The 13,630-nt window shown below is 32.6% G+C and overlaps 1 protein-coding gene across 14 annotated transcripts in view; it reads left to right on the top strand.

Annotated features, from left to right (window-relative positions):
- The window catches only part of Mmp1 (Matrix metalloproteinase 1), a 61,574-nt gene extending 50,204 nt beyond the window's left edge, over positions 1-11,370 (top strand). For 5 of the 14 annotated variants that reach the window (XM_036372321.2, XM_036372314.2, XM_070108700.1 and 2 more), the window contains one exon: positions 10,236-11,370. In XM_036372321.2, coding sequence (XP_036228214.1) covers positions 10,236-10,405 — 170 coding nt within the window. In that variant the 3' untranslated portion in view covers positions 10,406-11,370. Of the gene's footprint in view, positions 1-2,283; positions 2,589-2,948; positions 3,484-10,235 lie in introns of all 14 variants that reach the window. The other 9 variants (XM_070108707.1, XM_070108703.1, XM_070108706.1 and 6 more) reach the window with 5 other exon arrangements.
- The last annotated feature ends 2,260 nt before the right edge of the window (positions 11,371-13,630 follow it).

Raw genomic sequence — 13,630 nt, 5'->3', positions numbered from 1 at the left:
TTTATAACCATAATTTGCAAAGTTCATATATGTTTGTACTATGTTATTTATTAAACCTTTGTAACAAAATAACGTCAAAAACACTTGCATATATAAACAATGTGATAAATAAACAATCATAGGATAATTTCACTAATAATCATATGTAATCGAATGTAAATAATAGAATACTTTTATACAAATGCAATTTATGGAACAATTCACATAATTTCTTTATTGAATTTTAATAATCATTCACAATGTCAGTGATTCAATTAGTTTGTGAATATTAATTTTATACTCATCCTATTTTCATTTAACTTGTCGCTTATATGTACATACTAAGGTCTCATTGAATTTATCATCCCGATGTGTCAACATACCGTTAAGAAAAATAATATAAAAATTTACAACAAAAATAAACGAATTTTCAAGGCAACTGAATATGAAACTCACAAGTTCCTTCGGAAACAGTAGCCTGGTCGGTTTCACTAAACTACACTTGGAGAATAGTGATTATATATATAATACGCACATATTATAAACAAAATGCAAGTCCTATATGATAAAAAATAATTAGTATATAACAATATAATTAACAAACGCACTAGATTTATTTGTCGCACGGGTATATAGATGCTTATTTGCTTATTTACTAATTCAGAAGCATAATTATTAAAGATCCATAACATACGAAGTATTTATTGGTGTTTTTATTAACATATTACTCGTATAACACTTCGTTTGAACATCCAGAATAATGAGTTAGGATCTAGCAATTTTCAATAGCAAAACAAGACAACATACACCATATAGGTATATGATATATATTATATGTATTATATAATATATACCCATTACCTGGTACTTTGCGCTCACAATAGTAATATTCAGTTAATAGAACTACCGGTTTGCAGAATAATGAAGTAGCAGAATAGTAATTCACTATTTTATTGTAAATATTTATAAACACATCATTATACTCTGAACAGGGTACATTAAGTTTATAAAACCCTGAAGTAAACGTTTGAGATACATATATATGATTAGCCATGCCCGTCTGTACGTCGGCTTGTCTGTATATACGCGAACTAGTACCTCAGTTTCGCTCTAAAATGTTGCACACGGCATTTTCTTCCAATTGTCAGAACCTCCGATATCGGACCACTAGATGCCATACAACCTGAACGATCAAAATAAAGTTCTTGTATAGAAAACGTTTCTATTTAATGAGGTATCTTCAAGAAATTCACCATTGATTATTGCCCAAGGCAACACAGCAATATCTAAAGAAATTTTCCAGATCGGACCACTATATTATGGAGTTGTCATACAAACTGAACTATTCAAATCAAATTCTTCTATGGAAACTTTTTTATTTGTGAAGAGTTCACCGAAGTTAACATTTTTTCTTGTTTTTTTTTTACATTAAATATTAGAAAAATAGTCCCTTTCTGAATGCCGAAAACGTTGAGTAAGCGTTAACTTGGAGTAATCGTTATATGTGGAACAGACAGGTAACGGGTACATAAACACATCTGTTTAACACAATTTAGAATGGTAGTTCAATAGTAGCCAAAGAATATTTTTTATAAATTTGATGTTGTAAATCTTATGCGAAGTATGTACTTATATAATAACTGCTTCTATAAAAGTGAGGTGTAAGAAAAAAGGTCTAGTATCATTTAAACCTTCGGAGTTATTTAAGAACGTGTATGCTAAAAATATTGCTATAAAAATAATCCTACTGTATGCATATTTATATGAATTTGGACGTAATTAAAAAAAGTGTCAATGGTGTTTTGATCAGTTCATATAGCAATTATATTACGGTTATTTAGTAATATCTATTCTATATGCAAATTATTGGCTTAACACATACAAATTTCCCAAAACAGTAATTTTTAACTCATATTTTGATTTTATACCATTATTTGACTATAATGAATTTCAGCATATCCGTTTGCTTTGTTGGATGGTTGTAACTAATTGAAACTTAAAATAAATTGCATCATAACTGTATATTATTTTTATTTGTTTTTAATGTTATCCCTATAAATGAATGCTGGCATTCTACTATTATTTCAATCGTATTACATACATACGTATGTGCTCAAATAGTATATAGTATACTTGTACATAGGTACATACATAACGGCTTCTTTCCTAGAGTTTGCAAATTTTCGATGCACTGTACTTCTGAGTAACTAACTTTGATCGGTTAGGCACTTCATAATCTTGAGATAGTTTTTACAAATTTATGATATCTAAAACCCATTTTGTTGAATTTGGTTTATTTTGCAGGCATTAAAAAACGTGGCTGAACTCACAAAATCCTTTATTTCATACAAATATGTATGTATCATACAAATATGTATATATATAATGCCTAACTTATAACACATTTGAAGGTTAAAAATCAGGGATTAGTAGTATGTACGAATTGTAGGTACGAGTATACCTATTATGCCAGCAAACAATGTATGCATCCATTCGTAGATACAAAACTAACCAAATGTGTTGTATGGTTGCGTATTTTGAGCCACTTACTATGGTAAATCTGCGTGCATATGCTATCATCTCTCATCGATGCAGATATGAATGTACAAGTATGTAGCTGCGTGTAGTTTTAAAAAGATTAGTCGTGTTTTTACAAATAGCTTAATTAATTTAGTAGCAATTATTATATAAGTAATTACATGCACTAATATGTTTGTTTAGAAAATTATTGTAGTAGTATTTATACAAATTTGTAATAGTATCGGTAGTTTAGAGGGATACTGCATATCAATGTATGTATGTATATCCATTATAGTATTTTTTTATGCACATTACCGAAGTAAATATGTATAAATTTTGATTTATATAATTCTTACATTTCTATTTTTGCCACCATCACTTACATACATATATTTGCGACGAAAAAATGACTTCTGCTGGAAATTTTTAAATATTTTTACAAATGAAAGATGAGAAGCCTGGCAGAGGGAATATCCCTGTTTGGATGTGGAACATAGCGAATTCTTTCTTTTAATTGTACCATATATATTTCTTAATTGTATCCAACGATGTCCCTCAACACCCAAAAATAGTGTAAAACTAAAGAGACAACTTTAAAGTTAAAAAAGTAGTGTAAGAACCATAGGCTTGTAAATTTGTTAGTTAATTTGTGTATGCAAAACAACTAAAGTTGATAAATATCATCTATACCGTGTATAAATGTGGAACTAGGCAGACCATCCAGCCCATCGCTATTATCATCCAGCTTCCTCATTCATCAAAACATTATATATCGCTTGTCTTCGTCAAACTATGTCCAGCTCATGGAGGTAGTGCGTCCGGCAGCAGTAGCACCAGTTGAAGCTGCACTATTACGAGTAAAAATAAATTCCTTGAAAGAGAAAACTAGCGCTTACTTCTGTGGCCGCACCGTCTCCATGCCGTATATCCTGCTTACATCTGCAAAACAACAACACCACAAATTCCGAAAGAATGCTCGCAAATGTACGTGAGAGTTATTATTTATTTCCCATTGATAGTACATTTAAGCACAATTAATAGATACACTCTTTTTATACTCTCGCAGCCTGTTGCTACAGAGTATAATAGTTTTGTTCACCTAACGGTTGTTTGTATCACCTAAAACTAATCGAGTTAGATATAGGGTTATATATATATAAATGATCAGGATGAAGAGACGAGTTGAAATCCGGGGGACTGTCTGTCCGTCCGTCCGTCCGTGCAAGCTGTAACTTGAGTAAAAATTGAGATATCTTTATGAAACTTGGTAGACATGTTTCTTGGTGCCGTGAGACGGTTGGTATTGCAGATGGGCGTAATCGGACCACTGCCACGCCCACAAAACGACATTAATCAAAAACAAAAAAAATGCCATAACTAAGCTCCGCAATATGATACAAGACAGTTATTTACACAGGATCAAATTAGGGGGGGGAGCTCATCTGCAGTTAAAATTTTTTTTAAAAAGTGGGCGTGGTCCCGCCTCTAATAGGTTTAATGTGCATATCTCCTAAACCGCTAATGCTATAATAACAAAATTCACTGGAAGCAAATGTTTTTAGCACTTCTATTGACGGTGTGAAAATAGTTGAAATCGGGTGGCAACCCCGCCCACTTCCATATAACGGTACTGTTAAAAACTATTAAAAGCGCGATAAATCAAGCACTAAACACGCCAGAGACATTAAATTTTATCTCTGGGATGGTATGAGATGACTTTATAGGAACCACGTTCAAAATTAGTCAGTGGGCGTGGCACAGCCCACTTTTAGGTGAAAACCCATATCTTGAGATCTGCTTAACCAATTTCAACAAAATTCGTATATGTTGTATATACATTTCTATGTTATAGTGCGAAAATGGGCGAAATCGGACTACAACCACGCCTATTTTCCATATAACACCATTTTCAAGTCCATCTGATTCTTTCACTTTCCACTATGCATATCAAGAAACAATGATTATATCGGGGTAAAACTTTGCGTGAATAATACATTTAAAGTATGCCACCTTGTGATTAAAAATTGTCTAAATCGAACCAAAACTGTTCAAGCCCCTAAGTACTAAATATGTGAACCCCAGTGACTATAGTTGACCTTCTACCGAAAATACCAGCCAATCCACAAAGAAATCTCAAACGAGTATACCATTTGACTTTGCGAGAGTATAAAATGTTCGGTTACATCCGAACTTAGCCCTTCCTTACTTGTTCATATTTATTGCCTTTGTAGCTTAGTATATGAAAAAAGTTTCATTAAGAGATTTTTCAGTTAAATATTATTTGATTATTGTGTGTAATAATTTCTTATCAAAAGCTTAACTGAAACGTTTGCTATAACACAATGTTTAAGAGTTTTTATGATAATTTTTATTATTAAATCTAAATTAAATTTTTTGCCAAAATCATTGTCCTAACTACTGCACTTCAGTGGAGGCGAATTACAGTAATTAAATCTCTTAATGAATTTATGTATGTATGTATTTCCTTCTGTTGTACATACATATATGTAAATATACTAAATTATTAAATAAATATTTATATATTTCAGTCAATATTGTTTATGAAGAGTCAAATCTATTGAGCATTTAACTAATACATCTAATTATTTTTAATACTTGGGAATTGTTTATATACGTTTAACGGATGTTCATTACCTTGTACAGCAGAATAACGATGAAAAGTAATTTTTGGTAATTTTACTAATATTCATTAAGAATCATGATTAATACAAAGTGCAAAGAGGATACATGAAATAGTCATTATCTAAAATTGATATTTACTAGCAGAGAAAAGGATAAATATATCTGAAGAAGGCCGATATTACATAAAAAAACGAAATTTAGGACCATTTATTTTAAAATTATATCCCTCTTGTCTGCTTTAGTAAATTTTTTTTCTCATAATATATTCGTTAAAAATAAATAAACCCATTTAATTTGTTCAAGGTCAATATCCCTCTACAAAGATAAAACCTCTGTATTATGCTTAATGTACATAAATCATTAGAAGCATTTTTTTTTACTTAAAAGCATCCTTTCGTGAATTTTTTTTTTTTTTTTTGGAGAGGCAAATGTACATTTACTGAATTGAATATACTTTAATAATGGGTTATTCGTTTGGAAAAATTTTGCATTTTATCTTAAATTCAAACCCACAAAAAAAGGAAAAAAAAAATATTACAATATATGAATGAATACAAATAAGCATCGAAGGATTAGTCATAATTAAAATTTTTGAGAAAATTGCGGTTTCCCATAAAATAGTCGAAAATATTAACAAAAATCTTATTCCTTCGATAATTACCTGACAATATACGTATGAAGGTAGGTAGGACACACCTAAGCCATTAGGAAGCCCATTGTGATACCGGAATCCAAGTGTCCTCACTCTCTTGGTTCTTCTCGGAACAATGTCATCAGTATGACAAGTTTTATCTCTACAACCTCCATCTTCAAGAAACCCTCGACCGATGGTTGCGATTCTTTTCATATAGAAAGCCTTACAATCGCACAGCAGACTCTGGTTGTATTGTGGTGCCTCTTCTGGCTAGTTAATCTGCTACACAGCATTCTTTCACTAACTTAGACGAAATCCTAAAGGACAGTGGTCTGGAAGATGGAAGACGATTTTGGTATCTAGCTTAGCAGAGAAGACTGGAACAAAAGACAATATTGGCGATCGGATTTAAATTCAACTCTGGTTGAAATTCCGTGAAGAAACGAAAAGTTTCTAAGTATCATAGAATGCCACTTCTTACGGGCGACTAGTAGGAAGGATTCCCTCAGTTTTAGAGCTGACTTCGCTGTCATTTGCTTACAAGACTAGTCTGTTGGCAGTAAGTATAAGATTACGTTTAACGCCGTTGTTCTGAGAGCTCCACTGATGCAAATACTGGCTGCTCTTTGAATACTTTCCATAAGTCTTACCGCGTATTTAGAATTTTTCCTAACTGAAATAGCCACATTGTCAGCGTAGACCGCAACACGTACGCCTTTCTTTTCCAGATCCACCAACGTTTTGTTCATTGTTAAGATCAAGAGAAGTGGAAATAACACGCCTCCCTGAGGTGTACCCCTTCGGACAGAACTGCATGTCGTTGAAGCTTCCAGCGTTGAAATAATAGACCTGCCCATGAGGCTCAGAGATGTCCCAATCTTTAAGCGCGGTCAGTATGGCATTTGGTTGGATTTTATTAAAAACGCCGTCTATGTCTAAGAAAGCAACGAGTGTGTATTCTTTTATTTCCAGAGACTTTGCGATCTCTACTACTACCGAGTTTACTGGGATTAGTTTGCTCCTGCATAATTCTATCAACCTTTCCAACGTATTTAAGAGAAATAAGAGAAATGAGAAAAGACTAATTGGTCTGAAATCCTTTGGGTTAGTGAGTGAGCTTTTGCGTGTCTTTGGTATATATATTGTATCACCTCGACTTTCCTCCATAACAAGGGAATAGAGTTTAATTGCAGTGCCCCTTTAAGCATGTTTGTTCACCAGTTTATTTTGTAGCTCTGGGACGGTGGTAACTGAGCCGGGAATAAACTGTCTGGTCCCGGCGATTTGTAAGGCTTGAAGCTGCCTATCACTCAATAAACATTACTGTCTGACTACACTACTATATCTACAGGAGGGGACTCTGCTTCCACTTCACTGTCAATTTTGTATACTCCATTGTGTGCTTTTCGGAGCTGCCTGGGAAGCGAGTATCCGTAAGCAGGCCTAGAGATTTTTCACTGGATACCCATTCAGGTGTGGTTTGGCTTCTGGAGGTATCCATTGTTGTGCACTGATTGTGCCATTATTCTTTTAAGTCGAGAATCTTCCTCCGTATTCTCGATATCATTACAAAAAGATTTCCAAATTTCCCAAATTTCTTTTAGCTTTCCTTACGTCTTTTTGGTATGACCTTAAGAGGGGGAACCAGTTTAGGAGGCCGAAATTTGAGTGTTTTTTGTGATTTTTTTAACTGAGAAAGAATACTTAGTTAGAGGGTGGTGTCCATTGACGACCGCCATCAGAGTTGACTGCTGGCGGGACACCTGGAGGTTACAGTTTTGATCTGAAATCATTAATTTTTTTTTTCTTTCGTTAGTATCATATTTTCTAAGAATATGAACCAAACTCTGGCCAAAAGAGTTGCAAATTAAATGTTTTGGAGGAGTTTGAACAAAATGTTATGTTTTTATATAATTTTTTCACCTTTCTTACATAAAAAAATATATTTTACTTAAAAATATCATTCCAGAGTTTGGTTCATATTTTCGGATTTGAATAAAGGATATTTACACAAATTTTTAGATCGATTCGTGAATACCTTTTTGAGCTAGGATTCCCGCAAGTTGAAAAAAGTCGTTTCGAGAAAAACGCGTTTGAAAAAAAAGTGCGCTTCGGCACTGAATCGACCGGTGTTTACCTTAGTGCTCTTATCATCGGAATTGATTGGAATTTCGTTTGGAAACTTAAATAGCATATTCTTGAATAGTTGCACTAACAATTTATGCAATAAAAAAATCAATTTTTTTTAATCATGTAAACTGGTTTCCCCCCTTAAGAAGTTATAGTAGTTATCGCACTCCACTTCTCTTTTGGATAATTTGGCTAAATTAAATTAATTTTTTTGTAAGTTCTTAAGTACGGGGGACCACTAGAAGGACCTACTTTTCGCCCTACTACGTGTTATGGGACAAGCAATCTGTGAACTGTTTGAAGTGGATGTTTATTTCCTCTTTGTTCCTTGATTGAAATGGCGGAATCATAAATACGCCCCTTCATCATACGGCATGTAGCATGACACCAGCCTACATTGTGGCTAGTTTCGTCTCAGTTCCCCAGTTAGAAGATTCGTGTTTCAGGTTCTGGTGAGCTGTATTATCTGGCCTGGCTTTGATGGTGTAAAGATTATTCGAAATCTTCCTCATCCAGCGCACCAATGATTATGCAATTCCGGGCCATACCGGCAAAGGATTTTGTGGACGTCACGCCCTTAGTCTTCGGTCTCTTGGCCGATGGCTTAGCCTCTTCAGCGGAACTTTGTCTCTTGGCTGCCACTACTGCCGGTTCCACTTTAAAATAAGGTAAAACTGCTCTCGCACAGTTAATAGTTTTTGGAGCTCCTCCGTTAGCTCCTCCTTGTTTGGCGGTTGCAGCTCTACCTTTCTCAGCAGGTATGCAGCACGGTCTTCGATCCTAAAAACCGGCAACAAAAATCTGGCTGACGCACTAGTAGCAGCAGCCCTTTTGACATCTCCCTCCTCCCCCTGCTTAGCAGCCAAGCTTTGGCTACAGGGATGCCTCCTGTGCTGCAACTTTCCTGGAGCCAGCCCTAGCTTCTGCCTATTTTCGAGTGCTTGCCTTATCGCACCACGTATGAAGGTCATGTGAAAATTTCAAGTCGATCGGTTTAGCTATTTCGCAAAAATATTCCTCACCAGCTCTGAAAACAGCGTTTCCAGAAAAACGCGTTTAAAATTATGGTAACTCATTTGTTTATATCTCCGAAACTATTTCTAATCTCTAAATTTTTGGAGAATATTTTTAAATATATGTACATTCGATATATAAGAAAAAGAAAAAAATCGATTTTTTCTTATTCACAAGTGGATGTAACCCGTAATGAGAGTCATATCTCTCGTATGACAACCGATTTTTAAAACCCCTAAATTAAATGCTTCTTCAGAAAATAGGAATGCAATATTTTGAAGCACTGTATTTACACTTGGAATTTTGTTTTTGTTGCTAATCACTTTCACACAACTCATAATTTACGTATTTATTGAATTTCAACCATTTAAGGCCTTTAAAAATAAAAAGGAGTCCCAAATTTCGTAGCAGTCAATAAGTCGTTGGTAATTTTTTCAAAAACTTAGAAAACGTACTCAAGAATGTAAACTGAATGTGTATGTATTGTTTTTCATTAAAATACTTATCACACTTTTGCAATAAATAATCACAAATACAGTTTTTTTTTGATGTTACGGTCTTTCGTAAAAGATATTCCTTCAGTTATTTTCTCGTGAATTGGAGCATTCAATTAATAGTTAGTTCATATGTCATCAAAATTGACTACTACCCACAAAAACATGAATTAACCAAATCCTGTTGAATCACAAGAGCTATAATGAAGAAATTGAAATTTTTCACAGTTGCAAATAACTTCTAATACTATTTTCCAACAAATTACTCTGTTTTTATTATGCTCTCCGTATTTATCAATGTACATATGTATTCGGCAAGATTTATTTTTTTCGTATAAATAATGAAATATCTCGATGACATAAGAAAGAGAAATTATTAAATTATTCATATCAAACGAATATCATTAATCTCTTTTTAACGGGTTCATTTGTTATTATGCCACAATGCAAACGTGCTGACAAAAAGATCTCTGGAAGACCAGTAGACGTATACGTTAGACATGCTGATTTCTGTAAAAATTTACACATGCACACATACATGCATATATCTGGTATAATAATTTTTCGAAACATGTCCTATAATTATTTGAATGATTTAATAGACAAAAATATAGAAACTCTTTTAATGCATTAAATCAAATTTAAAAACATCGTCAATTTTATAGTTCGAAATTTCTTGGGGAAAAGTTCTATTCAGTTATTCATACTTTAATTTAATATACAATAGTATAGAAAATATTAAACTTAGTCTATAAAAATGTTAGCACTCTTCTATAATAATTATTTTATGTACATATAATAACAAATATATAATATAATAGTATACATTTCACAAACAGGAAATGACGACCATCAAGCTCATGACCAATCTCCAGAAGCCGATGTTTCGAGACAAAGCAATTCTGCGAACAACTATTATACATCACACAACTGGAGTATGCTCTTGGGGACGTTGTTGATGGTGCTAATTTATAATTTTAAAAGTAGATAAAAATCACGCAGGCTAAACAAATGCATATGTCAATAATATAACGCCAAATATAATAATATATGAGCAGAGAAATTGTATATTCATCTCCTCCCAGTTCTATAAATACCCGCACCTGCGCCCTTCTTCAATGTTTCGAACTCATGTACACGAAAATTAGCTTTAAAGGAATGTATAAATAACTGTTATCACGTACATATGTACTTATATCATAATTATACCTATAAGCTCATTTCTTAGTTTTAGCAATTTAAACAAATTGTGACATTTTAGCTAACTTAGTGTAGACTATTAACTTTAGTTTCCTAAGTAAAAGCATTTGTGGTAATGGGGCAGAGAATGACCCAATAATTGTAAAGAGTGTACGTGCAGTTCAAAAAAGTGCAAAAAGCGTAATTTTTGAAAATTCAGAATTTTTCAAGTCGAGCTCTAAACAAATTAAAATAGATTACCTCTAATGAATATAGAATCCTAAATCGACAAAGGTATATTTTCAAAACCAAATTTATCCATTTGTTATTATATTAATATTTTTGTACTTGAGATTTTAAATCACTTAATATGCTCTCTTAAGAATTTCTTTCAATCGAGTAAAGTTTTCATGCCTAGTCGGCACAGAATTGTTCACATGTACAGAAATAATTATGTATTGTATTTCAACATTGTAAGAAAAAATATTTAATTTTGTTAATTTCTTTCAGCCTTAAAGCCATTGTAAAGCAAATTGTAACTTTAAATAATATTTTTTTACAAATAAGAATATTATGTAAGATGGTAATTATAATTTGATTACTATTTCCTAGCTATTGTACATTTTATTGTGTGTAGAGACGTTTTCAAACCACGGAATTAATATTTAACTCCAGATATCAAAATTATGATAGGTTTGTTCAAAAGTTTGTATATACTTTTTTATTACTTAAATAAGCTTAATTGGAATTGTCGCAAAATACAAACTTACACTAAAATTTTACTGTTTTATATTACATATGTATATTTTCATTTCTGGGAAACGCAGCAATAATTCAAACGTGTCTCGAAAAAGAAGTAGAAGCCCCTCACAACTATTTTACATATTTATATTTTATATTTATTTAGCAAGACTTCGACACACAAAAATGACACTTGTTAATCTCATCACCGAGGACATTTGAAGCTAATCTACTCAAAATCTCCCTGTGCGACTTTGATTTAGCGCCAAAATGTAAACAAACAAATAAACTAAAAGCAATGCATATGAATTCCCCTGGCAATCGACTTCCCAAATCAAAAAATGTGGCCACTATTCCCATTAAATAAAAAATATTTAAAACAAGACGACTTTTATAACAAAATACGACGCTACAATGTTTTCTTTTGAATAAATATTAAACGGTGTGAATTTTTAATGTCAAAAACAGCTGTTTTATAAATATCGGCAGTGAGGATAGTCTAGATTAGTGAATACAATAAATGTAATCACTCAAAATTTTTTGGCGAAGCATGATATTACATTATTCGACGAAATCGTGAATGGATTAAAATTTTGGAATCTTATTAACATATATTGATTGCGTCTGCAAAAATTATATTAGAATTATCCTCAAATGATATATATGTGATATAAAACATGCATACATGAAAACGTCAACCAACGGATCGGAATTTATTTTACTAAGGATTTGAGGTTTGGACCAGGGTCTAGATCAATGACTTTATTTTCAGCTCTAAACCGCACAATTTTTAAGAAAAATTGTCCAATTTCATTAAAATATCCCAAATAGGTATTCTTGAGAACATATTGTCAAGGGATTTTATAAATATTCAACTAACACACTGACCAACATATTCTACATAAGGTTTGCTAAAATAAATATAATAAAACCATTATATGTAATATATGGGAGTTATAATAAAAATATATATATATTATACGTTTACTTATTTTTGCTAAAATATTTTACATATTGACCGATATATACGGTTTAAAGCCAACCGAAAATAGGGGTAGTGTTGACTCGATTTTTAAAATTTTTGGCATTACCGCATAAGTTGCACTGCCAGAAAAATATGATCTCTGACTTTCACCAAGGCACACCAATATACAAATAAGGAGGAAAGTCAATTGGATGTTTTAAAATGCTGATATAAGGTATATGGGGGCTCGGGCAAGTTTTCACCCGATTTTATTAATTTCAATTTTAGCACAAATATACACTGTTATTAAAAAGATACGCTCTCTCCATCTCATTATGGTAACTCACATATTGGCCGATATATGCGGTATAAACCGGAGTTTCGGAATTTAAATTTGGTTGAAATTGGTCCAATAATATGGCACCATGTTTATTTTTTAGTTTTTATTCCACAGGTACTGCTCACTACTGCGATACCCTGTATCAAATTTCATATCTTAATTTAGAGCTTAATTATAGCCCTTGATAAGTTTCCCTTTAATAGCGTTTTGTGGGCCCGAATGCGACCATCTACAATACCGAGCTCCCCTGAGGAAAACCTGTGCAAAGTTTTATCAAGATATTTAAATTTTCACTCAAGTTAGAGCTTGCACAGGTTATACATCAACCGTTAAGTGAACAAAACTATTAATCAACATGTTGCGAGACTATAAGCACTTATTTACTTATGTATGTCTGTATGTATGCCAACTAGTCCCTCAATTTTTAAGAGATCGACCTGAAATTTTGCACACTTCCTTTTCTCAACAAGTGATTGCTCATTTGTAGGTACCGCCGATATCGGAAAGCTATATTAAATATTGTTTGTTATTAAATATTGTTTGACATTATAATATGCACAAAAAATCCACCGCAGCACTGTTCGGAGAATATCGAAATAACATACTAAAAATTTAAATGAATATTTCAAATAAATTATGAGTTACAGCCTTCTAAAGTGCAGCAGCTCAGTTCAATCAGTGTATATTAAATCCTCTTTCGTCAAAATGATGACGCGCGATTTTAAATTCGATTGAAAACAGGTTCTTCTTATATGTTTAGTAGTCAATATGACGAAGGAAAACCTTTATGTAATGTTTAATTGCTACATTTTTGCAGCATGGCATATCAAAAATCGTTTAGTGATAAAGAAACTGAGAAATTTGTTTCCTTTAGTTATGACGACGATGAAAGCGATGACGATCTGAACTATAGTGAGCCTTCTGATATAGAAGTCGCTTCTGATGAGGATGATATTCCTCTAAATATTTTAAGGGCGAAATCAAACATTATA

The sequence above is a fragment of the Bactrocera oleae genome, chromosome 4 (genome assembly GCF_042242935.1).
Source record: "Bactrocera oleae isolate idBacOlea1 chromosome 4, idBacOlea1, whole genome shotgun sequence".
NCBI classification, from domain to species: domain Eukaryota; kingdom Metazoa; phylum Arthropoda; class Insecta; order Diptera; family Tephritidae; genus Bactrocera; species Bactrocera oleae.
The sequence above is the reverse complement of the archived record's forward strand: the minus strand, read 5'-3'. Positions and strand labels throughout refer to the sequence as shown.